General features: G+C 36.6%; 2 protein-coding genes across 2 annotated transcripts; both read right to left on the bottom strand.

Annotated features, from left to right (window-relative positions):
• Window positions 1–5228: 5228 nt before the first annotated feature.
• Window positions 5229–6647, bottom strand: LOC145957487 (uncharacterized). The gene is made up of 3 exons (XM_083073752.1): window positions 6420–6647; window positions 5830–6254; window positions 5229–5721 (listed from the first exon to the last, which is right to left on the bottom strand). The coding sequence occupies exons 1-3, from the start codon at window positions 6645–6647 to the stop codon at window positions 5229–5231; spliced, it is 1146 nt and encodes a 381-aa protein (XP_082929878.1).
• A 4518-nt stretch (window positions 6648–11165) lies between these two features.
• Window positions 11166–17400, bottom strand: LOC109802389 (amino acid permease 3). Its single transcript, XM_020363738.3, has 7 exons — window positions 17280–17400; window positions 14608–14747; window positions 13630–13863; window positions 13426–13519; window positions 13105–13319; window positions 12678–12835; window positions 11166–12572 (listed from the first exon to the last, which is right to left on the bottom strand). The coding sequence occupies exons 2-7, from the start codon at window positions 14720–14722 to the stop codon at window positions 11919–11921; spliced, it is 1470 nt and encodes a 489-aa protein (XP_020219327.2). The 5' UTR covers window positions 14723–14747; window positions 17280–17400; the 3' UTR covers window positions 11166–11918.
• Window positions 17401–23635: the final 6235 nt, after the last annotated feature.

Below are 23635 nucleotides of genomic sequence, written 5' to 3'. Positions count from 1 at the left end.
CATTTTTTTAACTCTAATAATATAAAAAAAATAAGAAATAAATATAATTTCATATTATATAAATTTAGTAAAACACATGAGATACAATTTATATTATACCACATTATAAAAAAATATCAATGTATAAACATGGTGCAAGATAGTCAATGAAATTTGTTGTCATCAAAAAGCTTCTCCTTTATTGTTCTTACCGGAGATCGATCGTAGGGACGATCTGCTAGGCAAGATTAATGAGCCTCCTTCGCTAGTACGTTTGCTGTTCCAGAGTGGGGGTGGTACCTGCAAAAGAGATTCCGATGCTAAAGTTAGTGTTTGTGGGTATATGGGTCTCGTATAAGTAATGCACGTACCTTAGTGTGAATTATGGTTTTTCTGGGTCTTGGGCCTGAGATCAGTTATGACCCGTTTAGATAGTGCGCCTTTGGCGTGGCCGATGTCGTGTGGTGCATGTACGATGTCAATCTGCGCTATGATGTCGAGCTCAAGGTCAGCTTCGCGGTACGGATAGTACATTAGCTCCCCGAGCTCTGAAGACCGTTAGTCGAGGAGTTAATGCCGAGCTCGATGAAGGGTCATGACTCTTCGCGTGCGTTCCTCTAGCGTGACACCATGTGTCATGAATGTCACCTCGTTCCCATAACGTGCGGGCGGCGTGTTAATGGGAGGTGACGGTTATGTAATGATGGGCGCACTTTGTCATAATGGGCCCCATTAATGTGTCTTCAGTTTTGTCCCCTCTCCACGTGTCATTTCAGTTTCAATTTTGGGAACCCCTTTTTCCCTCTCTCCTTCGCGCCCTCTCACCTTTACTTTACTCTTTCTTCTGTCTTGGCTTCCCGTGCACGCCGATGCTTCCTCAGCACCTTTCCTTTCTCATCTTCTCTGTTTGTTGTTATCGCCGCCATTTCTAGCACCCAGGTCGCCGTTAAGGTCATTATTTAAGGAGGAGTACCAGGTACTTCCCTTCTGCTTCTTTCTCTTTCGTTCTTTCTCTTCTCCAGGCTCTTTCCTCTTTCTTCTTCGTCTTTCCCCTCTTTTGAGTCTTTTCCACTTTTGATGGCTGGTGAGAGTAGTGCCGCACCTTCTGCGCCAGCCAAGGGCAAGGGCAAGGTGCGCGGCAAGGCGATGGCCGACGAGACGGCCGCCGCTGAAAAGAAGAGGGGTGGGAATAACCCTAAAGATTCCCACCCCGCCATTAACGTCCCGAGCTACGAGTAGGTCCGAGGGGACGTCGGAGAGTTTCAGAGCGTCTTTAAATCATTTCTTGAGGTCAATGCGATATGGAAATCGCATAGGATCTGCCAAATGTCCATCTCCAAGCTCATCCAGGTTGAGCCTTGTCAACTTGACGAGCGTGTGTATATGGGGGGTACCTCTAATCCCCTTTTTTTTTATGTGTACCAGTATTTTTTTAGGGATTTAGGGGTCTGTCTGCCCTTCACACAGTTTGAGTGTGTTTTTTTGAACTTCATCAACATGGCTCCCTGCCAGCTGCACCCCAATAGTTGGGGTTTTTTGAGGGCTTTTCAAGTCTTGTGCTCCTCCCTGGGGATAGGGTTGTCACTGCCCGTGTTTCTCCATTTTTACCAACTCAAGTTGGGTGACCCTCCCCTGGGGTGGGTGTCGTTGAACGGGAGTAAGGCTGGGGGATTATTCTCGCTTTACTCCAAGTCGTATAAGGGCTTCAAACAGGAGTTCTTCCGAGTTTTGCCTAAGGAGGCCGACCCTTTGGTTGACGAGGTCTTCCACTTCGGTGGGTTGCCGAGGTTCCCTTTTTTCTGGCAGCAGAATCTGATTAAGTTCAACGGGTCAAGTGGTTTTCAACTAACAGATTCAGATAAGGTTGCCATTGCCAACATAGCCGCGCTCCCTCGTCCCTTGGATTGCAAGCTCGTCCTGTCGCTTGCTAACTCGGCGAACAAGGAGAGGGGCTTAGAGAGTGAGTACCTTGTCATCCTTAGTCGTTAGGGTTTCTTTCTTTTTTCTTTTTCTTATGTGTTGGATTTTTGTGCTTGCAGGTATAATGGGGAAAAGCAAATGGCGCAAGCTGAAGGCCCGCTACAATGTGGCCGAGATCGAGGTTCTCGAGGTCGGCGAAGAGGAGGTTGCTCCCCTTGATACTCGTAGAAAAAGAAAGAGGGGAGAGAAGAAGGTTGGGGAGACCTCAGCCCCTCATGATGTTGAAGAGGTGACCTCGAAGGCTGCGGATGCCGACCCGGTCGACCTAACAGGGAGTCCTCCGCTTGAGGGGTCATCCAGAGTGGCCATAGAGGAGGTTGCTCGTGAAACGCAGGTTTGTATCTTTCTTCTTATTGATTTTGTTTCACATTGTGTGATTTCCTTGTTTGAGAACTTAGAAAATTTTTGTGTTGTGTGTAGGCTGGACCTGTGCCAACCGCCGTCGAGGCTCAGGTGGAGCCGAGCTCAGAGGCGCTAGGGCTAAATGCCTCAGCTGCTGCGCAGGCGGCTCCTACTCCAACTCCCGCTAAGGTCCGTGGAGAGGGGCTGAGCTTTGGGGCTCCGAGTCAACTCCTGCAGCCGCTGCGCCGCCTCCTCCTCCGCCAGGGGCTCCAAAGGGGAAGTTCATCGCACAAGGCTTCGATGTTAATTGTCCCTTGGCGAGGTTGGACCACGTGAGCATGTCATCAGATGTGGACTCGATGTGGAGTTCGAAGGTGACCGCTGAGACCTTCTATCCGAGGGGTGCACTCCGCTCTGCCGACAAGGCGATGATTTAGAAGGTCAGGCTAGTGGAGGGCCTAGACTCTACGGAGGTCTTCATGTAGAGGTCGATCACCATCGTGGACCATTGGAAGTGCAAGTGGTCGAAGCTGCAAGGGGAGCTCGAGAGTGCTAGAAGCCGAGTTCAGCCCCTAGAAAAGGAGAACCGAGCTTTGGGGGCTGCCGTGGGTGAGGCCCTGAAGAAGAACGAGGCAGAGCTTCAAGCTGCAAGGAGGGATCTCGCAAGGACTCAGAAGTCTTTGTTGATTGCTTTGAGGGCTAATGAGGTCTATGCTACCCAGGTCGGCGAGCTTCAGGAGGTCGCCAATTCTTCTCGGGGTTGAGTGCATTCTCTTGAAGACGATGTCTTGGCGTCGAAGGCTGAACTGGCGGAAGTAGCCGAGAGGCATCTCTGTGACGAGGTGCTCCTTAGTGGTAAGGAAGAGAAGGTCGAAAATCTGAGGGAGGACCTTGATAAGATGGCCGCGGCTAAGGTGGGCTAGAGAGGAAGCTCATCGAGACCGAGCGAGCTGTTTTGGTGGAGCACAAGAAGGGCTTTGTCAAGGCAGCTCGTCAGGCGAGGTTTCTTGCACCCGGGGTCGACCTTTCTGCTATGCATGTAAAGAAAGAGGTGCGAGCTGGGCGGCTAGTGAAGGAAGACGACCTCCCTGATAGCTTGAGCGAGAATACCACTGCCTAGGCTGTTGTTTTGTAATAACTTAGTTTAGTTTATTTGCTTTTTGAACTTATGTTTTTCGTTGATGGACTTGGTATGTACATAATTTTCTTTTCTCATCTATTGTTCTTGTCTCGCTTTTTTGATGACTACCGCTTTAATTTGCCTTTGTCTCAAAGTTCGAATTTGACCTTCATTTTCAGTCTAGGGACCGGATCCAGATTTTTAGGCTTAGTGATAACCTGTTTTCAAGGTTCGAAACTTGCTTTGTATTTTGCGTTTTGAGGCTCAAACTTGGCCTGTGAAGGTTCAATCTTGACCTGTGTTTTTGTTTGGGTCGTGCCAAGGTTCGAATTCAACCTTGGCTTAACGTAATGTAATTCGTATCCAGGTTCGAATTCGACATTGACTTAAAATAACATAATTCACGCCAAGGTTCGAATTCGACCTTGGCTTAAGATAACATAATTCGCGCCAAGATTCGAATTCGACCTTGGCTTAAGATAACATAATTCACGCCAAGGTTCAAATTCAACCTTGCCTTATGATAACATAATTCATGCCAGGGTTCGAATTCAACCTTGGCTTAAGATAACATAATTCACGCCAAGGTTCGAATTCGACCTTGGCTTAAGATAACATAATTCACACCAAGGTTCGAATTCGACCTTGCCTTAAGATAACATAATTCACGCCATGGTTTAAATTCGACCTTGGCTTAAGATAACATAATTCACGCCAAGGTTCGAATTCGACCTTGGCTTAAGATAACATAATTCACGCTAAGGTTCGAATTCGACCTTGGTTTAAAAGAATATAATTTGTGCCAAAGTGGTGTAAAATTGAGAAGTTATGAGTGGAATGAGTCATTTTATTAATGTCGTGGGTATGCCTCGTTAAAAACCCTCTCAGCCAAAATCTATTTTTCTGTTTTTTGGGACAAAAGACTGAGTCGGGAAAAGAGTGCACAACCCATTTGTACAATTTAACTGAAGTAAAACTTGAGATGCGTGGCATTCCAAGTTCGTGGGATGGTTTTGTCGCTGAGCTCTTCTAGTCGGTATGCCCCGTTTTCTAAGTCTTCTGTAACTCGAAATGGGCCTTTCCAGTTAGGCGCGAGTTTTCCTTCTGATGAGTCTCTTCGTGCTTCGCCTAGTAGTCGCCACACTAGGTCGCCAACCCGGAAAGAGCGAGGTCGGACTCGCGTATTGTACCTTCTAGAGGCTCAAAGCTTGCAGGCTTCTTCATGGATCCGAGCTTCCTCTCTGAGTTCTTTAATCAGGTCGAGGTTGACTGCTGTCTCTTGAGCATTTTGCTCATTGTCGAAGACATGACGTCGATGAGACGTCTCGCTGACCTCTACTGGGATCATGGCGTCTGCTCCGTAGGTCAGTCTATAAGGCGTTTCCTGCGTTGTTGATTAGGGGGTACAGTGGTACGCCCAAAGAATGTTGGGGAGCTCGTCGGTCCATTGTCCTTTGGCGCTTCCTAGCCACTTCTTGAGCTCTTGGAGTATTACTTTGTTTGCGGCTTCGGCTTGGCCATTGGTTTGGGAGTACTCCACCGAGGTCGGGAGGTGCTTGATTCTGAGTTCTCGGAGGAAGTCCTCAAAGTTCTGCACGATGAACTACCTGCCATTATCGGTAACGAGGGAATGTGGGATGCCAACCGTGCAAATGATACTCTTCCAGGTGAATTTCTACACATTCTCAACAATGATCTTCGCAAGTGGGCATGCCTCGATCCACTTGGTGAAGTAGTCGATTGCCACTAGGAGGAATTTGAGTTGACCTTTCGCGGGGGGAAATGGTTCGAGAATGTCCATTCCCCACTAGGCAAAAGGCCACGATGACATCATCTGGTGAAGGACTTCGGGCGGTTGCCGATGTGCGTTATCGAATTGTTGACATTCCTTGCACCTTTGTACGTAGGCTTGGCAATCTGACTTCAATGTAGGCCAGTAGTACCCAGCTCGGAATACCCTGGTCGCCATCGAGCGTGCCCCGGAGTGCATACCACATATCCCTCGATGGATCTCCTCGATGACGTAGGTGGCTTGGTACCCGGCTAAGCATTTTAGCAGAGGAGTGGAGATGCCGCACTTGAACAGTTCGTCTGTAATGAGGACGAACTTGGCTGACCTTACCCTCATCTTCCGAGCTTCATCCTTATATTCGGGTAGAGTTCCCTCCTTTAAGTAGTTCCAAATGCCCGTCATCCATCCTTGGTCTTTACCGTCATTAGTGTTGACGACTTTCTCGTCTAGACTGGGTGAGTTCAAGGTCTCCTGGATGATGGTCCGATGCTGCCCGGGGCGTTTCGTACTGGCAAGTTTGGACAGGAGGTCGGCTCTGGCGTTCTAATCTCGAGGCACATGGTGTATGGTGAATTCATCGAAGGATGAGATTCATTGGGATGCTATATGAAAGTACCTCTGCAGTAAGGTATCTTTGGTCTGGTATGCCCCACTAAGTTGTTCTACCATGAGTTTTGAGTCACTGTTGCAACTCACCTGTTGTGCTACGAGGTCACGCACCAATCTCAACCCTGCAAGTAACGCCTCATACTCGGCTTGGTTGTTGGTGACTTTGAAGCCGAACTTGAGTGATTGCTCTACGGTGACTTTATTTGGTCCCTCCAAAATGATACCTGCACCACCACCTTTAGAATTGGAGGATCCATCAACGTGTAAAGTCCATACCTTTTGTTCTTCAGTCAAGGTTGGGGTGAGCTCAACCATGAAATCTGCTACGCACTGAGCTTTCAAGGGACCTCGGCTTTCGTATTGAATGCCGAACTCAGATAGCTCCACTGACCATGCTATCATTTGTCTCGAGAGCTCCGGCTTTCTCAAGATCTGCTTAATTGAATAGTCAGTTTTGACGACCACCTGGTGACTTTGAAAGTAAGGTCGGAGGCGCCGAGCTGCGGTGATGAGTGCTAGTGCAAGCTTCTCGATCGTTTGATATCATTTTTCCGTGTCTTGAAGGACTCGGCTGATGAAGTAAATGGGCATTTGTACTTTTTGGTGTTTTTGCACTATGACTGCGCTGATTGAGCCATCTGCCACGGCCAGGTAAAGGAGGAGGTCGGCGTGATGATCCTGCCTTTGAAGAATTGGTTGAGTTGTGAGAAAAACTTTGAAGCTTTTGAAAGCTTCTTCCCATTGGTCGGTCCACTCAAAGTTCTTGCCAAGCGTTAGACATCCTTGATAGTTTGGGGACTCTGCATCTGGATAATGGCTTTGCATTTCTCTGGGTTGGCTTCAATACCCCTACTTGTGATCATAAAGCCAAGGAATCTACCTCCCTAGACGCCAAAGACACATTTCTTTGGATTGAGGCGCATGTTGTGTTTTCTGATCTGGCTGAACACCTCGGCCAAGTCGGCGGCATGAGTCTCGGCTGACAGTGTTTTAACGACCATGTCGTCCACGTATACTTCCATATTTCTCCTAATTTGGTGCTGGAAGACCTTATCCATTAGACGCTGGTAAGTTGCTCTGACATTTTTTAGGCCGAAAGGCATCACTCGATAGCAAAAGTTTGCGTGATCGGTGATGAAGGTTGTGTGCTCCTCGTCTGGTGGGTACATCATGATCTGATTGTACCTGGAATATGCGTCAAGGAAGCTGAGGAGGGCATGGTTGGATGCGCCGTCAACCAACCTGTCGATGCTCGGAAGAAGGTATGAATCTTTGGGACACACCTTGTTAAGGTTGGTATAGTCGACGCACATACGCCACTTTCTCGAGTTCTTCTTGACCAATACCACGTTCGCCAGCCACGTGGTGTATCTGACTTCACGGATAAAGCCCGCATTTATCAACTTCCTCATCTCAACGATGATGGCGTCGCGTCGTTCTCCTCCGACCTTCCTCTTTCTCTGAGCGATCGGCCTAGCTTCCTTGTGGATGGTTAGCCTTTGGAATGATGAGGTTAGGATCAATACCTGGCATTCTACGCTGGACCATGCGAAGAGGTCGGTATTTTTGGAGATCTCCTCAATGAGCCGTTGTCACAGGGTTTAACTACTGACTTATCTTCGTACACTGTCCGGGGAGTTTACCGACTTGAAGGTCATCAAGCTCGTCGACGGGATTTGGCCGTTCGTCATGGGATTCTGACCTAGGATCCAGGTCAGTGATGTTAACCTGGGCTATGTGAGCTACTGTAGGGGGGTCACTTTTGTGGCACTCTTCGGATGGCGAGACCTTCAAGCTTTTAGCATAGCATTGCCGAACTGTCTTCTGGTTTGCTCTGACGGAGATGATCTTGCCATTGCTCTCTGGGAATTTCATTGTCAGGTACGGGGTAGATACCACAGCTCCGAGTTGGTTCAACGTCGGCATTCCGATGATTATATTGTAGGATGTGTTGGCCTCAACAAGGAGGTATCAGACCATGATCCTCCTTGAGTCAGGAGGGGTCCCGAAGGTTGTCAGTAGATCCACGTACCCTCGAGTGTGAACTCGCTTTCTTGCAAAACCGACTAGGGGCTCTGTGTGAGGTTGGATAAGGGAGTGAGGGATGTCTAACCTTAGGAACGTCGACTAGTATGGGACGTCAGCTAAGCTTCCCTGGTCAATCAACATCTTGTGGACTTCCCAATAAGCAACTTCCACTGCGATGACCACGGGATCATCCTGGTTTGGACAGATGCCAGTGTAGTCGTCGTCCGTGAAGGTGATAGGTGGTGTGTTGTGGTGTGGGGCCGAGGTGGCAGAATGGACATTGTTGATGCTCCGCAAGTGCCTTTTGCGTGCCGAGCAACTGGAGCCTCCCCGTGCGAAGCCACCTGCAATTGTATTGATAACTCCTCGCAATGGAGCCGACCTTGTATCCTGACTTGCCTCGGCCTGCACTGCTCCACCCATATTTTGCCGGGAGCCAGAAGGTTGGTCTGTTCGAGTCCCAGAACCTCGGCCGCGTCCTCATCCTCGTCCGTGGTAGCCTTCTCTGTGAGATTGTTGTCGTTGGACATATTGTTCGAGGTGCCCTCCTTGGACGAGTTCCTCAATGCGGTCTCTGAGCATACGTGATTCCTCAGTTATGTGACCATAGTTTCTATGGTATCGGTAATGCTTGGATTTGTCTACATTGTTGGGACTGTGTCCAGGTGGTGGCAGAGTGAGCAGGTTGGCGTTGCTGCCCTCTTCCAGGATGTGTACTCGAGGCGCATTTAGGGGGGTGTAGAAGTCATACCTCCCTCCTTTGTTTGCCCTAGCAGCCTTCTTGAATTGGTTGTCATTGGTGATCTTCATCTTATCTTTGTGGCCGTGGTCGCGGAAAGCAGAGTGCTCTTCCATCTCAATGTACCCTGCAGCTCAGGCACGAAGTTCGTCCATGTCTGTGGGGGTCGCCGACACAGGCTGTCAACGAAGGGTCCTAGCTTGAGCGCCATGAGCATGACGTGTAGGGCAACCTCGAGGTTTAGGTTTCGGATTTTGACCGAGATGCTAGCAAAGCGTTCCATGAATGCCCTCAGTGGCTCGTTGTCGCCCTGCCTGAGGCTGGCCAGGGCGGCGGATGTGATGTGATGAGGTTGACTCGTTGCATACTACACCGTGAATTGCCTTACTAGAGTGTCAAAGTTATCGACCGACCCTAGCAGCAACTAAGTGTACCAGGCGAGTGCTGCTCCCTTAAGCGAGGTCGGAAAAATCCTACACAGAATAGCATCCTCGTTAGTGTACAGATTTACCTGTGTGATGTATAGATCGACGTGCTCATCTGGGTTAGTAGTGACGTCGTAACGGTCGATGTTGAGAGGCTTCCAACCAAAGGGAAGGGGCATCTCCATGATGTCGTCAATAAAAGGATGGCGGCGGATGTTCACCCTATGTCCTGGGGTAGGTGCATTGCTGACTTCATGGTCTGACCTATTCGTCGGTGTGTGTGACTGATGTATAGCAGACCTGTGGGTTGGTGCCCTGGGTGCAGTCGGTGGCTGGGAAACTGAGTGCCCCTCTTCCTCGTTTTGATTACTCGGTTGAGGGGGTTGATCAGAAGGGCACCGAGGAAGCTGGGCGCGAATGCGCTCATTCTCGGCGCGCAGCGCCACTAGGTCAACTTCGTGTCTGGTGCGGATGTTTTCCAGGTCGACGGCGTGTTGCTGCCGCATTTGATCGACCTGCTCGATCAGTCTCCTCAATGCTGCTTCACCTTCCATTCTGGTTGTGCGATCTAGGTCATCTGTTACTCGTCTACTATGGCTTCAGGTGAAAACCATAAGCCTGGCCGATAAGAGATGTCTTGATCGGCCCCACGGTGGGCGCCAAATGTTCTTACCGGAGATCGGTCGTAGGGACGATCTGCTAGGCAAGATTGGTGACCCTCCTTCCTAGGTACGTTTGCTGTTCCAGAATGGGGGTGGTACTTGCAAAAGAGACTCTGATGCTAAAGTTAGTGTTTGTGGGTATATGGGTCTCGTATAAGTAATGCACGTACCTTAGTGTGAATTAGGGTTTTTTTGGGCCTTGGGCCTGAGATCAGTTATGACCTGTTTAGATAGTGGGCCTTTAGCGTGGCCGATGTCGTGTGGCGCATGTCCGATGTCAATCTGCGCTGTGATGCCGAGCTCAAGCTCGGCTTCGCGGTACAGATAGTACATTTATGTTTACACAAATGGTGCCCACATCATAATTGAAGTCGTGAAATACAAGGCATTTTCAAGGAGTGAATGTTTCTCTTATTTCATGCATTGAATCACACTAAATCAATTTTGTTATCCATCTCCCGCAAGTCACAAGAATGAGCTTAACATGGATCACTAAGGACTTTTAGAAGGTTGTAATGGGGCTTGGTTATAAGAAATTTGGTTTTCTATAATGCAAAGACTTAATTAACAAGAGAGCACTTTCACTCAATAATGAACTTTTAAAATTCCTAACTTAATGAACTTTTTGCCCTTTCTCCCCTTATTTTTCATTTTATTCACTAATTCCTCTTCTTTTCTTTTAACAATTGAAGAAGGGAATTTCTAAACACAAGAAATTTTGTTTTTTTGTTGTTGTAACACTTCACTAACACAAATATAAAATGACAACAATTTACAATTTCCCTAACCTCACTGGACAACTTCCTCCAACTTGTACAAACCCATCAACTTCATAAAAATGCTTGATAATTGTCAAATATGCATTTATATTTTATTTAATGTAGATAATTATTGATATATATTATGCTTTTAAATCTTATTTTTGGCCACAAAATACTTAGTCAAGAGATGATTTCAATTTTGTTTTAATTGTTTAAATATTGTATTTTTTAATGTTTTTCTCTTTTGAAATATCATAAGAAGATAATTTGGAAAGCTACAAAGTCTCAATTGGATTTAATACTCTAAACCATGGAAATTCACTCAAAGCTACCATAAATTTACTTTGAGCAAGCCAAGACAAAGAACAATACTAGACGCAAACATTTAGTCACTCAAAACAAGCCTCTTAAGCGATCTGAACGAGAAGAATTTGCTCAAAGCCACCACAAATTCTATCTGAGTGAGTGAAGGTAGAGAGCACCCCTAAACGTACTTACATGGTCACTTAGAGCGAGCAACATGTGTGCTCTAGGTGACTGGATCCAATCCAAAAACCCATTAGAAATTGTTATAAAATTAGGATTTCTAGAGGTCTTTGTATCAGTTCATATTGTAATACACTTTTTAGTACAATTTTAAAGAGATTAGAGAGGGTTATGTGAGATCAACACTAGGATCACATATTGTTCAAAGATTCACATAGAGTTGTAATCCTTAGTCTTGAATAGTTAAGTTCTCCATTGTTGGGGATTGAGGTAGCTATTCGAACTATGTAATTTCTTACTGATTTTCATTCAATAAAAATATTATTCAGTTGATTGTTTCCTTCTATTATTAATGTTTCTTTTAGCTTGATCATCTAATGCATGATTTCATAAAATTAATTGTGAATGGGAAACCCTTTTTGAAACTATGATTTAGAGAAAACACTAAAGGCATTTATTACCAAGGAATTGGGATAAACTTCATCCATCGATTTTTGGTTCCTAACATTAATGCATGATTGGTTAACAAAAATTACCAAGGAATTGAGATTTTCTAGAATTTCTCACCCAAGAAATTAGGATTTAAATATTTGTGTGGACTGACAAATTAACTGTTTATTTACAAAATTGAATGAAAAATTGATAGAATTTTACATACAAAAAATTAATGAATCAATATCCAACTGATTATATTATATATTAGATTCATCCAAATTATTGCTTTCTTTTAATTTCCGCAATTAAATATTTCTTTACATAATTAAAATCAATTACTTTTCAATTTATTTGTTTAGTATCATAATTATATTAAATAACTATAAACAAATTTATGTAGATTGGATACTTTAAACCTTTTATCTTCTATACTATTACGTCAATTAGTATACTTATCAAATTTATAACAACCACCTTCCTATAGATTTCATATAAGATTTTTTTTTTTCTATTACTAATGAAATCTTTGACAATGGTGATCACTATGCTATCCTAATCCATTAGTAGCTGGTGGTGAATGGCTTGTAAACTTTAAGATTATCAATGACCCCAGCAATTGAACCTGCTGCAGCAACTAAACTAATTACAAGGCATGTAGCACTAAGCACCTGTAAGCATATCCATTTTGTGTTCCACTTTGGTATGTTCTTTTGAGCTATATACATCTCCACTGGGAAATACACTGTGAGGGGCCAAAATCCAACGGCTCCCATAAGCCCGACAATGCCATTGAAGAATGGTAGGAGCATGGACAACAGGGTAGATATGATCACAAAAATTGTCCTCCAAACCATTCTGAACAGATTCAGCTTGAAGGGTTTGCAACCAAAGATTGGAACTGAAATTTCTTTGTTCACAAAATCACTATTTGGAAACTTTTCTGATGCTGTTTTTTCAACAAATGAGAAAAGGGGTTGGCAGTAAACTTGGTATGCACCAACAAGATGGACCACAATTGCAACATTGGCTATGTCAAGGAGCCAGTAAGGGTTGTAGAAGCCAAAATCAGTGAGAAGGTTTCCAGGGCTTGAATCTCCAAAAGCAGCATAGCCAAAGCAACCACATAGCATGTAGAAAACGGTTGTGACTAAAACACTGACTAATGTAGCCTCTGACATTGTCTTTGACTCTGATGGAGGGGATTTTATTGTGTCCTGTTTAATAGCAAGTAGCAACCACCATTTTACTTGAGATTTCAAATAAAAATAACGAGGGGTTGGTCATGTGAGTGTCACAAAATTCAGAAAAATTAGTTGTACCTGAATTTCTATAAGGATCATAGAGTAGGAGTAGGCAAAGGCTATGCTGCCAAGAGCTTGGAAACTCCTCAAAACTTTCTTTGCTTCTGTCACAGTGCTGCCAGCAATTACATTGCCAACAGTTACCCCAGTTAGGCTTCCTTTAACTCTTCCATTTCCTGTTACATGTGCAATTCAAGTCAAATTTCTACCTTCTTGTTGTATAATCCTCAACCGATAAAAATAAGAGTTCAATAATTATGAACTGAAATTGTAAAATAATTTTATACTATTAATTAATCAGATATTATTGTTTGTATTAATTTTTAATTATTTATTATAGAAGTTAAGAAACTTATCATTATTATGATTGAATGATATTATTATGATTGAATGATGTAAAATACTTAAAAATAATAAGCTTACAATTACATGAATAGAAACATACCTATAACTTTACCAACACCAAGTCCAAGTCCAATAAATGAGTATGTGAAGGACATGACAGCAGCTACAATAGAGAGCCACCATAACTCATGAAAATCTGGAATTTGGGAGAAGATAATTTCCAAAATACCAAATGAAATCATGTAAATATTGCTGTTCATTTTGCATGGATTTTTCCCTCCGCTGCTATGATAACAATTAGACCTTTTGACTGCCCTGTTCGATCAACAACCAAAACACCCAATTAGCACATTTTCCCTACACTTCACACTCACACATCAATAATTGCACATTTCAACATCACCATGATTTAAAAACTCACATCATACTTGTGGAAGCTGCTATGGTGTACCCAACTGCCACTCCAAAAAGGTTCACATACTGAACCCACCCACAAATCTTGACCATAGACCCACCTGTAAAACCCAATATTGAAATTCTTCTAAAAACAAATTACGCACCCAAAATCCCTTTATTTGATGAAAAAAATTTGCTTTTGTTTAATTGAGTTGAGTAGCATGCATACCAAGGTAGGATCTAACAGCAAGTGTATAAGTGTAGTTTCTTTTGCCAGTGAGTTGGTCACCAGAACGGTAACAAAGAGCTAGAAGACTTGAGGTGTAATATGTCACAGTTGAGAATAGAATCATCATAGCAGGACCAGCAACCCAACCAAGTTGACCAATTGCCCAAGCCAAAGATAACACCCCAGAACCAATAACAGCTGTTATTATGTGAGCACTTGCAGTCCAAACAGTTCCTATTTTGTGAAACACAAAAGTATGTGCATTAGAAATGAGTAATGCCTAATGATGAGTAACTACTAGAAAAAAAAAGTATTTATAAAAATTATAATGATGATAACAAGATTTAATATCTGAACTTAAACTTATGTATACTAATTATTAATAATAGAATCAACACATACTTTTTTTATGTTTTGAAAATATATATATATATATATATATATATATATATATATATATATATATATATATATATATATATATATATATATATATATATATATGTGTGTGTGTGTGTGAAGAGGGATCATTTTACTTTAGGAGTAAGTTTATTTAGACTTACTCTATTTAATAACTCGTATTCTGTAATAAATTTTAATGATCTAACCGTTGAATTTAAAGTTTTTAATGTATAGATCAAATTTGTAAATTTTTAAAAAATTTGAAAATCATTTGATACTTCATTTTATTAATTCAAACCGATGGATAATCATAAAATCATTTTATACATTGATTCAAATTAATGAAACAAGGTATTAAATAATTTTTAATTTTTTAAAAAATTTGCAGATTTGATCTATGTATTAAGAACATTAAATTGAACGGTTGAATCGTTGAAATTTAATGTAAAACATAAATTATTAAACAGAATAAGTTTAGGTAGACTTATTCTTGAAATAAAATGATCCCTCCTTTATATATATATATATATAATTCCTTAACATGGAGTGAATTTGTAGTGAAGTTTAATTGATCACCAGTTCTTTTGAGACGGCCATCATCATCAAAGCACTTGGAACCTACTTGTGGAAGCGTGTCAGTGGAGACTTCAGTGGTTTGTTGATGATTCGTGTTTCCACGGTTCTCAATCATCTTGCTATCACAAAGAGAGAAATAACTAGACACAAACCCAAGTAAGGCTTCAGAGTCAAGACTCAAATTCTAATATGCAGTATTTGAGTTTGTATATGAATTATATATATATATGATTATGATCAATCAATCAACATAAAAAAAAAAATAATAATAAAATATATATAAAAAAAAAGCAAAAAAGGGAAGAAGGGAAGAAGGGTGTGTCTCTCAAATATGGATTCAAGGGTTGTTATGAGGAGGTGACTTTTTGAGAGTTTAACTAAAATTTAATGTGTTGCTAAGTTTACAAGTTGAAAGTTTCACACACCCTTCGCTCATAAGGGTCTTCAAAGTTCAGACAATGTTGAGTCAAATTTGACCATTTTCAACATATGGATGCAACTAAAATTGAATTAGTTTGTAACTTTGTAGTCATAATGGTTATATATATCTCAAAATTAAGTTAATTCATGTTTATAACTAAGTAGATAATTTTTAAATTAAATAAAATTTTAAAAATTTGGATAAATTTTTCTAAAACTATTGTTAAGAGGAAAAAATTAAAAAAAAATATATGAAAAAACTTTTTCATAAACTAAAATTAACTTACTTGTACATGAGTTAAAACTATATTTTAAAAAAATTTAATTTGAGAGAAATTTTATACATTAACGTCTACATGAGTCATTTTTAGTTTAAAAAAATTGTTTTATTTTTTTATGGGAAGTTTATTCATACTCTGAATTTTGACTTAAGAGTAAAAAAATAGTGGATATTTTTATGGGAAGTTTCTCCACTTGTAATGTATTATTTATTTAAATGTGCAAATCTCCCCTACCACACTATTTTGGTCACTTTCACTTTCTCAACTCGGTTTCCTTCACATTTAGTTTTTTTTCTTCCCTTTATTCTTTTCGAATTCTCTTTCCTGACAACATTAATTAATGTCGATCATGATAGTTGTCCATTCTTGGGCTATTGCCAAACACAAACTAGAGAAGGCCTAAATTGTGAGGAATTAGTAGATAATTCGAGATTTATGATGCTAATCACTTTGTAATATATGTTCAAATTTTTTTAACTTAAGAGAAAAAATATTATTAAAAATTTCTAAAAAAAAAAATTAATTACACTTGATTAAACGGTGGATAGGATGTTTCTAGAATCACATGGTAATTTCTCTTAATCTGTACATTTCATGATTAATTTGTAACGAGTAATTGTTGTTTGTGTTGTGCCTGTGTAGTGTGTACAAGATTAAGAAATTCAAGTAGATTCCTAAAACATCCATGCACGTGAAAAGTTCATGTGTTGTTCTGAACTCTGCTTTAGTTAGGTATTCACAACATGTACGGAAGAGTTATGTACAGATTAAACATATATAATTAGTTACAAGTCATAATTGTGGCTATTAAAGTTGGTAACTATAATTGGCTGTAAAATTAACTAATTCTGCTACATAATAACGAAATTTCCGCAACATTTTCTGAAATTAGTTAAAATACAAAACGTTAAAAAAAATGAAAATATTTAAAAGTTTTAAAATAATTAAAAATGGTCATTAAGAAAATGTTTAATTATTGAGAGTTTATGTGAAAAATTGGCGCTTGAAAGTAATATTGTAAGGAAATTTTAGTTAGTTTTTGTTGTTAGGTTATATTTGAATATCATTTGGTGAATGACATGAAAAATAACGAGATTAAGCGCAAGAAAGTATTAAGGAATTCAAAGAGAGAAAGTTGTTACACTTTTAACATGGAATAGGAAGAAAGAGATTGAATCAATCTCATACCTTCAAAGTAAAATGAAAAAAACAAAAGGAATATTGGATGAAATAGCTTGGAATATTTTTCATCTAACCCTATTATGCTTTTGCCTTTAATTATTACCAAAATGATAATATAACAATAAATAATAATGTATCAATGTATTAGAGGATGTTAGCGTGCGTAAAACTCGTTTCCTGGAAATTCATTCTAATTTAAACACATGCAAGAATTGTTAGTTTATACGTGGTGTTTATGTGCAAATCGACACTTTTCACTTTTTCTGGAAAAGTTTCGTTTGAATGTTTCAAAGACGATGCAAAAATAGTAATTGAAACCCTAATAACAAAAAAAAATATCTTAACCACACTCTCTTATATGCTCTCGTTTTAACAATTTTTATTATTGATTGAAATTCATTAAAAAAAATTTATAAATTTTATATGTTTTATATATCATTTAACGGTATCTTTTGATTTAGTGATAATAAAATCTACTAAATTAAATTTATAATTTTTAACAAATAGTAGAATATTAGCAAGAATATATGTGTTAATAACACTTACTTATTAACATTTTTTATTATTAATTGAAAATTATTAAAAATTACATGATATTACATCTCAATTAATAAGTCTATCCTGATTTAATAATAGGACCTATCAAAATTTATGATAATGAACTAATAAAAAAATATTAAGAAAAAAGTGTTACAATTATGGAGAGTGTTGCTAGAATATATATTTCTCTGTTAATAAATAATAATAGTCATTTAAGAGTTTAATTAGTTGAAAGTAAAAGTCTCATACCTTCTGCTACAGGGCCTCGTCTTTTTTCTCAGCAAAGCTAATGAACAAATAATAATGGGAAAGAGAGGTAGAATAATACAAGCTACAGTATTAGCTAGTTGTTGTGCCTCTCTTGGACTACTCTGTCTACCTTATATAGTGAAACAAAATGTGTTATAGAGCCTACGAAATATCATCATATTTCTCTTTAAGGTTCTTTTTTTATTGATTATCTGAATTGAATGATAAATTGCTACACGGCAAGCATATTTATCAATTTTTCAGTCAAATCGTTTCTTTTTGTGATCGTGGTCTTAAAATAATCCATAATACTACGGGCCAATAGCAGGAAAATATGCATAATGAAACTTCCATAATTGGTGGACATGGGGCATCTAGCTCTTATCTTTAGTTCCCAATAATTGAGGAAAGAAAGTGTTATTAACGAAAGTCCCTTCCGGGTATCTTTAGAGATGTTTATGATTTCGTTTGACTAATTTTATGATTAATTTAATATTATATAGGGTTGCGCACAATTTTTTTTAAAAAAATGAATCGGAGCATTTTATGAAAATAATTAATCAAATAATATTTTCTTATAAAGTAAATCAGCCCTTTTTTTTTAAAATAGTTTGACTTTTCTAATAGTTTAATTTGGTGTAATTTAGTTATTGAGGACTTGGAGGGCCATAATCCCCTCCTCCCATATTTTTAAAATGGATTTCTTGGAAATATTCTAAGCTTATGTTGGGTATTTATTGAATCAAGAAATTTAATACAAAGATAAATATCATTAATATATGAGTTGAATGTAACATTAGGAGATTTTAGAAAAAAAAATTATAGAAATTTTTATAGGTTTTTAAATTTAAAATAAATAAATAAATAAATATAAGACTCTTTTTAAGGGTTAAGACATGACAGAATTGACATTTTTGAATACTTGGATTTAGGCTATGACTAGGTCTTTTTAGTGTGTTTTTCATTATGCTACAATATTAAAATTATTATAAAAATATTTTTATAACCTCCTAAATTTTTTTAAAAAAACATTATAAATTGATAGATGAAAATTATCGTTGTAGTTTATACTTAAATATATATATATATATATATATATAAGGGGTTATAATAATATCAGTGTAACTTTTACTAAGTATTACACTACTCAATAACTTTATATTAAATGTGAATTTTGTAAATTTAACCATTAAATTGAAAGTTTATATCTCTTAGATCATACATACAAAATTTTATATTAATCCAAGATGATTTGATACTTCATTTTTATAAAACAAAATTGACGTAACATATTCATTTCAAAATACACTTAAATATGAATACTTTGATTACCTTCAAGTTGTTATTCAATTTTAACAAAATTTGATATACACGTATAAAGTGATATGAACTTTCAATCTAACGGTTAGATTTACAAAATTCACAATTAATATAAAGTTATTGAGTGATGTAATACTTAGTAAAAGTTACACCAATATAATTATAATTCCTCTCTCTATATATATATATATGTGTGTGTGTGTTTGTGTGCGTGCGTGCGTGTGTGCATGCGTGTGTGTGATTGATATATATTGATAGAGAGAGAGAAATATATATAAATATTAATGAACTATTTGTAATGATAAAACATTTATAATTTTATATATAAGTATTTTAAAATAAATTGTCTCTCAAACTAAATTTATAACTTTCCTCCTAGTTATTCACTTCATATTTAATGTAGTTTCAATTCAAGGAACCAAACTAAACGAAATCAAACTACTTTATAAAAGTAATTTGATTAATCAAACCGTTTTTACATAATAGTTTAGTTCGTTTTTTTCACTCAAAATAATTCAAATTTTATGATTTGATTGGGATTCCTTAGTTTTTTTCACACACCTTTTTCCATTGCTATTTCAACTTTTATTGTTTAATTGGTGGGTTTAAGAGAATTAATGCACTAGCTACTTTGAAATTGAGATGTGCTAATACCTGATCTCTTTATATATATATATATATATATATATATATATATATAGATAACAATATAGAAATAAATTTATACAAATATGATATAAATAGGAGTTTAATATACAGTGATATACTATATTTTTTATACTATTAATAAACTAAAATTTATTCTAAGAATATTTTCAATTAATTATTATAAAAATGAATAATTTTATCTTATCACAATTTATGATTAGTTATAGTAACACTTTTTTTTTACTATGAATTACATTAAAATAGATATGGTTTCTTCTTCTTCTGTATAGATCACATGTACTCTTCCTTTCTAGATGTTTGGCTTGCATTTTATAAAAGCGGATGGTTAATTTTGTTAATCAATTCAACCATTTCAAAAATTGTAGTTAAAACTTCGGTGATCAATTTATTTTGCTATGAATATTAATTTGCATGCCTCTTCCTCTTCACTTTTTAATTTTGATTTTTTTTTCACAATGATTTGTTCTTGAAATTAGAATTAAATTAGATTAAGATTAATTAATCCAATCTAATCAAAATTAGATAATTGGTTAATATGAGTAAAAAAATTTCGCAATTATGTTCTATATTACAGATTAATTTATAAAAACTTCTATATTATGTCAAAATTAGATAATCAAACTTGAAAAAACTCATTAATATAAAAATATTTTGGATTAACTTTTTTATAAAAGATGATCAAACAACCTTTTAAATTTGGGTCTTATTGAAAGGATCGGTGGAATATTAATTTTTATATTATATGTTTTATGTTTGCGTTCTGTTATTGAATCTATTTTCATCAAATTAAATCATGTTATTTTTGCTTTTCTAGTATCATTTTATTATATTTCTATCTTTTTATATTTCTCTTTTTGTGTCATACATGAGCAGTGGACAAAGAAACAATATAGATTTTGTTTTGGTTTGGAGGCTGATGTTATCTTTTTTTTTTTTTTTCCACTTTGCAAGTATAAAGAATCTATTTTTATAGGTTGATAATTTATTAAATCTAGGGCTACACATTTGGAAAATTGGTGATCTTAAGTATTTATGAAAAATTAAATTATTGAAAGCATTGTTCACGTATAGAAAACGTCAGCAAAGTGATTTTGAGGTGGAGGAAAAAAAGGATAAGTTCAAAATAAGAATTCTCATGACAGTGAAAATGAAAAAGTTGGAAGTGGTCATAAGGGAACAAAGTTAGGAGATTCTAAAGGGAGGGATTGGAATGACCAATATAGGCTTTTGGTGGAAGAATCAATGGATACAAACTCGCAAGAAGTTCGAATGAATAAAATTAACATTGGAAAAATGACTTAGATTGTTGATTTTACATGATATATATATATATATATATATATATATATATATATATATATATATATATATATATATATATATATATATGAGGAGGGTTCAAACGACACCAGTGTAACTTTTACTAAGTATTACACCGCTCAATAACTTTATACAAAATTTTATATTAATCAAAGATGATTTGATACTTCATTTTTATAAAACAAAATTGACGTAATATATTCATTTCAAAATACACTAAAATATGAATACTTTGATTACCTTCAAGTTGTTGTTCAATTTTAACAAAATTTGACATACACATATAAAGTAATATAAACTTTCAATCTAACAGTTGGATTTATAAAATTCACATTTAATATAAAGTTATTGAGCGGTGTAATACTTAGTAAAAGTTATACCGGTATCGTTTGATCTCTCTTTCTCTTTCTCTCTCTCTCTCTATATATATATATATATATATATATATATTATTCCTCTAATTTTGTTTCAAATAGTTATGAAATATAGGAATATAATATTGAATGGATTTGTTTGTTTATAATCCAGCACAGTTTCATGAAATCAAATTACTTATACGGGGCAACACGAATGATCTAATAAAAAAAATGGCGATAAATATAAATGAGATATCTACCAATAAATAGAAGTTCAATACATGAAGGGGGGGAAAAAAGATCCCATTTATAAACATCCAAAGTTTGATGTTGAAACTATTTAACAATGATGTTGAGGTCCCAACAATGTTCCTGGAAAATGTAAAGGGGTATAAGAACATCAATATTTATGTGGACTACTTCATAGGTACACTTGTGGTGGTTCAATGGGAACTTTATTCATGTGATAGTGAAGTTGATGAAGGAAGGCACATAGAGGATAAGGTTGATGTGCAAGAGGAGCAAACCAAAAATAAAATAAAATACTTTGTGTGAAATAACATATCTCTACAATTATGTATGAAGTAGAAGTTTATGACATTGTCTATGTTAATTAGGATTTAATAAATATTTAAATAAAGACTTGATTGTACTTTATGTTTCTTTTTTTTTTTTGTTCTTTTCACAAATTTTGTTCTTAATTTTTTTATTTATGAAGTATATTCCCAAAAAATTTTAGTGATTAATTTGTACCTTCTTATTAATTTCCCATGAAAATACTAATAAAGTGTTGACATAGATAAACTTAATGACATAACATGTTTGATGAAAACTTAATTGCACTTTGTGCTCTTGAATTTTCACATTTTGGCAAATTTTACCCTTAAGTAATTTTTTTTGCTTTTATGTCCAAACTTTTAAATTTTGACGATTAGTGTCCTTCCATCAATTATTTATCAAAATACTAATGAAATGTTCATCATTTGTGTCATTATAATTAGTCTAAATGCAGAAGAAAAATGTCATAATGAAACTTTTATCGGTAATTATTCGAGATACATATAGGGAAGAGTTAGTTGTAATATATTACGTTTGTTCTTATGATTTGTAAAATGGTGTTTTAACTTAATATAATTGTGACCTTTATAATAAGGCCAAATAACTTTCTAGGTAAGTTTTTTATTTATTCAATTAGTTATGACTTTATATTATAGTATTGTTTGATTGATTAAGCTAAAGTTTTGTTGAAGCTATTGATCTCACTAGATCCATCTAATAAAAATATGATATCTCTAACTATGAAACTACATCTAACATTGATGGATTGTTCAAATGATACAAATCATATGATTTTATTTTGTGACTGAATTGTGACAATTCAATGCTTGAACATTTAATCAACTAGTGTAATAATTAATTATCATTTTTAATGTATAGATCTTGTATATCTCACATGAATCCAAGAGTAAAAATAACATGTTTAACATATACCTAAGTACCTAATCAACAATTGCCACATTTATGAAAATGGATATTGTTTATGTAAACTTAACATGCTTGTATTTCTACAGTTAAAAAAAAAAGTATTAGAATGTATTGTGTTCTCCATAATTCAATAGTTATTAGGTTCCATAGTTGGACCTTGTAGTGGACATACTAATCCACTAATACTAAATTAGGCCACTTGCATTTTTCACACTCCAATTTGTCAAGCCACATTACATGTTAATAACTTACAAATGATTTTTATTTTGGAGTTGGTGACATTATCCATACAAGTTTCACTAAGGTATTCTTCTTTTATATTCAAGCCCATTATAATGACACAAATTACTAACACCTAGCATTTTGACGAAAAGGAATAAGTCATCAAAATCTAAAAGTTTAAGGGGAATAAATCGTGAGAAAAATTACTTATGAGTGGAATTCTCCAAAAAGAAAAAGTTTGGTAGCATAAAGTGAAATTATGCATTCATCAAACATATCATGTCATTTCATTAAATTTATCCATATTAGACACGTCACGCCAACACCCTGTTAATATTTTGATGAACAATTGACGAGAGAACATAAATCATTAAAATCTAAAAATATAATTCGTGAGAAAATAACTTAGAGATAAAATTCATCAAAGAATAAAAGAACAATTAAACCTTAAATAAAATATTAATATATAGAAACATCAATTTCAATCATGACTTATTTATGAGCTCGGTAATACCTTGTTTTCATAAATCTTTCATTAACTTAGTTGATGAAATTATAATTAAACATAAAATTTAATTGAATAAATTTTCTATAAACTTCTTTGTAAGTTTTTGTGGTTAATTTAATTGAAACTTCAGATGTGTCATGAAAGAAATAACACTACAAGAAAAATGTAAATTTCCGACGGAAAATTTCCGACGGATATGGATCCGTCGGAAATTTCCGACGATTTATATTTCCGTCAGAAATTTCTGACAGAATTTCCTGTCGAAAGTTTTCCGTCAGAAATTTCTGACAGAAATATAAATCCGTCAGAAATTTCCGATAGAAACTTTCTGACGGAAAATTCCGTCGAAAATTTCTGCCAGAAAATTTTTGACAGAATTATTCTGTCGGAAATTTCCGACGGAATTTTCTGACGGAATTTTTTGTCAGAAATCTTATTTTTAATTTATATTTTAAATTTCTTTTTTTAATTTCTTA

Source organism: Cajanus cajan, chromosome 4 (assembly GCF_000230855.2).
Source record: "Cajanus cajan strain Asha chromosome 4, NIPB_CcT2T_4, whole genome shotgun sequence".
In the NCBI taxonomy this organism is placed as follows: Eukaryota; Viridiplantae; Streptophyta; class Magnoliopsida; order Fabales; family Fabaceae; genus Cajanus; species Cajanus cajan.
Note: the sequence above shows the minus strand (reverse complement) of the source record. Positions and strands in the feature narration are given on the sequence as shown.

Bases quoted from the DNA above. Each gene is read 5' to 3' on its own strand.
- LOC145957487 (XM_083073752.1), bottom strand. From the start codon at position 6,647: ATGCAAAGCCATTATCCAGATGCAGAGTCCCCAAACTATCAAGGATGT. The intron at 6,255-6,419 runs GTACAAATGCCC...TCAATTAAGCAG, and splicing joins TAGTGCAAAAACACCAAAAA to ATCTTGAGAAAGCCGGAGCT. The intron at 5,722-5,829 runs GTACTTTCATAT...CAAACTTGCCAG, and splicing joins AAAGATACCTTACTGCAGAG to TACGAAACGCCCCGGGCAGC.
- LOC109802389 (XM_020363738.3), bottom strand. From the start codon at position 14,722: ATGATTGAGAACCGTGGAAACACGAATCATCAACAAACCACTGAAGTC. The intron at 13,320-13,425 runs GTGAGTTTTTAA...TTGATCGAACAG, and splicing joins GCAGCTTCCACAAGTATGAT to GGCAGTCAAAAGGTCTAATT. The intron at 12,573-12,677 runs GTACAACTAATT...GCTATTAAACAG, and splicing joins TGATCCTTATAGAAATTCAG to GACACAATAAAATCCCCTCC.